The sequence below is a fragment of the Morone saxatilis genome, unplaced genomic scaffold, assembly GCF_004916995.1.
Source record: "Morone saxatilis isolate NCDOM2014 unplaced genomic scaffold, NCSU_SB_2.0 Contig14, whole genome shotgun sequence".
In the NCBI taxonomy this organism is placed as follows: domain Eukaryota; kingdom Metazoa; phylum Chordata; class Actinopteri; family Moronidae; genus Morone; species Morone saxatilis.
In genome coordinates this window covers 19,650,629-19,652,942 of record NW_023339696.1, presented here as the reverse complement: position 1 = coordinate 19,652,942, position 2,314 = coordinate 19,650,629, and the positions used below count along the sequence as shown (strand labels likewise).

Sequence of the window (2,314 nt, the reverse complement as noted above, 5' to 3'; positions counted from 1 at the left end):
GGGATCAGAGAAACACATGAGAAGAGCGGATATCCACTGCTGACACCACCTACAACCCAGAGGTACGCAGGCAGCAACCCCCCCTGCAGGCTGTGAGACGGGGGGGCTGATGGGAGCTGATAAATGTGCTTGCTTGCTTGCAGAGCCCGGTTCATTCAGATCCCAATATAATCATGTTTATCTCCCTAATTTGCATTTGTGCTTCAGCAGGATGCGCCCACCCTCCTCCTCCTCCTCCTCACTACCTCTGTAGAAAGTCCTTCACTTGTTGTTCAGAGAAACGCGCTGCTGGCTGCTCTCTTTAGGGCTTGTTCATACTCTGTTCATCTAGCTGATGTTCAGATTATTACATCCATTACATTTATATCTGATCCTGTTTTTACCCCCACTCCTTCGTCTATTTATGCACTGATTTTTCCCAGAAATCCTCGGTAGCCTCCACCTTACTGTGGCCTGCCTTGCGTGGGATGCTGGAGAGAGTGGGAGAGCAGGAGAGGAGATTTGGTGCCACTTTGGTGCAACAGTAAGAGGTGTGGCATAGTCAGTCATGGGGGATTCAATCTTCACCTGCTGTTATGTTCCACCCAATCCCCCAGGCGAGGGGGAGCCCGCGAGGTCCAGACGCTCAGAGATCATGGCCTCCCAGTCCACTCACATCCCCTCCGACAAGCGCTTCCTCATCTTCTTTGACTTCGACGAGACCATCGTGGACGAGACCAGCGACGACATGGTGGTGCAGGCCGCTCCGGGTCAACACCTCCCGGGCTGGCTGAAGGACACCTACCAGCCCGGCCGCTACAACGAGTACATGCAGCGGGTGCTGGCCTACCTGGCGGAGCAGGGCGTCACCGAGAGCGACATGCGCAACGTGATGGAGAAGCTCCCGGCCACCCCCGGCATGATCACCCTCTTCCAGTTCCTCCGCACCCGGCCCCAGTGGGACTTTGAGGTGGTGCTGTTGTCCGACGCCAACACCTTCTTCATCGAGTCCTGGCTCCGGCGCGCAGGGGCCCGCCAGCTCTTCCACCGGATCTTCACCAACCCAGCCACCTTCAACAAGGACGGCCGGCTGGTGATGAAGCCCTTCCACTCCCACGACTGCCCGCGGTGCCCCGACAACATGTGCAAGCAGGTGGTGGTCAGGGACTATGTGGCCCGCAGGACGCAGGAGAGGGGCCGTCCCTACCAGAGGGTCTTCTACGTTGGGGACGGAGCCAACGACTTCTGCCCGGCGCTCTCCCTCGGACCCCGGGACGTGGCTTTCCCGCGGCGGGACTTCCCCATGCACCGACTGATCACGGAGACCCACGAAGCCATGCCCGGGGAGTTCAAGGCGGTCACGGTCCCGTGGGTGAGCGCGGAGGACGTGGTGCAGCGGCTGAGGAAGCTGGTGGCAGAGTAGAGGGGTCACACACTAACAGAGAGACAGATGTGTGTGTGGGGGGGGCAAAGGAGATCATTAACGGGCCAGTTGACACTTGTAGTCATATTCTCAGGTAAAATAGTCCCAGAAAGTAAAGTTCAAGGCAATAAAATCATCTGTACTGTCAGTGAAGTGAGTCTATCTTTAACATCAGCAGGGTAATGATTATGGAGACCTGCCACCCAAAGGCAGGAAATCAATGACAAATCCGATGCTTTGTTTAATAAAAAAAGATTAGTAAGCATATAACTTTGCAGTTTGAGGGTATTTACATAATAAATTCCCCTCGATGGGACTGTGTGTGTTGCTTTTAAGTGTTAAACCGGGTCAACTGGGGAATCTGTGTGAATGCTGTTATGGACAATTATGTCAACCAGGTTGCGCTCAAATAACAAATATAAGTGTGTTTTCTTACAAACTGCACTTTTTATTGAATATTAAATATTAAATTATAGACTCATAAACAGTTCTGTGTACTCCTAACTATATTTGTTCAGCTTTGTTATGTCTGTTCTTGTATACATACATTGAAAGCAATATAAAACCTGAAGTACAATCCTTTGTATGTGTACGTATTTGGCCAATAAAGCTGATTCTGATTCAATAAATGAACACAGTACACTGCCATGTGGTGGAAATGGGCATTTCAACAGATTATTTTTATCAATTTCTCAGAGAATATATGTCTGATTTTGAAATGTATGACTAAGTTGTAAGAGTGTGTTTGTTTGTTGGACTTGTTTATCGGTCTGTTGTGTCTTTACTGTGTAGGCCAGGCCTACTGAAGGAAATATTAAACACCAGCAGGAATAAAGCCATCAACTGAAACTCTGCCTGTGTCTGAATTTATACTATCACCAAACCTCATCAATAACTCAATAATCCATAACC

The 2,314-nt window shown here is 50.2% G+C and overlaps 1 protein-coding gene across 1 annotated transcript; it reads left to right on the top strand.

The window, feature by feature from the left end:
- On the top strand, positions 1 to 2,236 carry phospho1 (phosphoethanolamine/phosphocholine phosphatase 1; the record flags this gene model as incomplete). The annotated part of the gene is given in 2 exon segments (XM_035654339.1): positions 1 to 62; positions 423 to 2,236. A coding segment is annotated over 1 exon segment (855 nt). The 3' UTR covers positions 1,403 to 2,236.
- Positions 2,237 to 2,314: the final 78 nt, after the last annotated feature.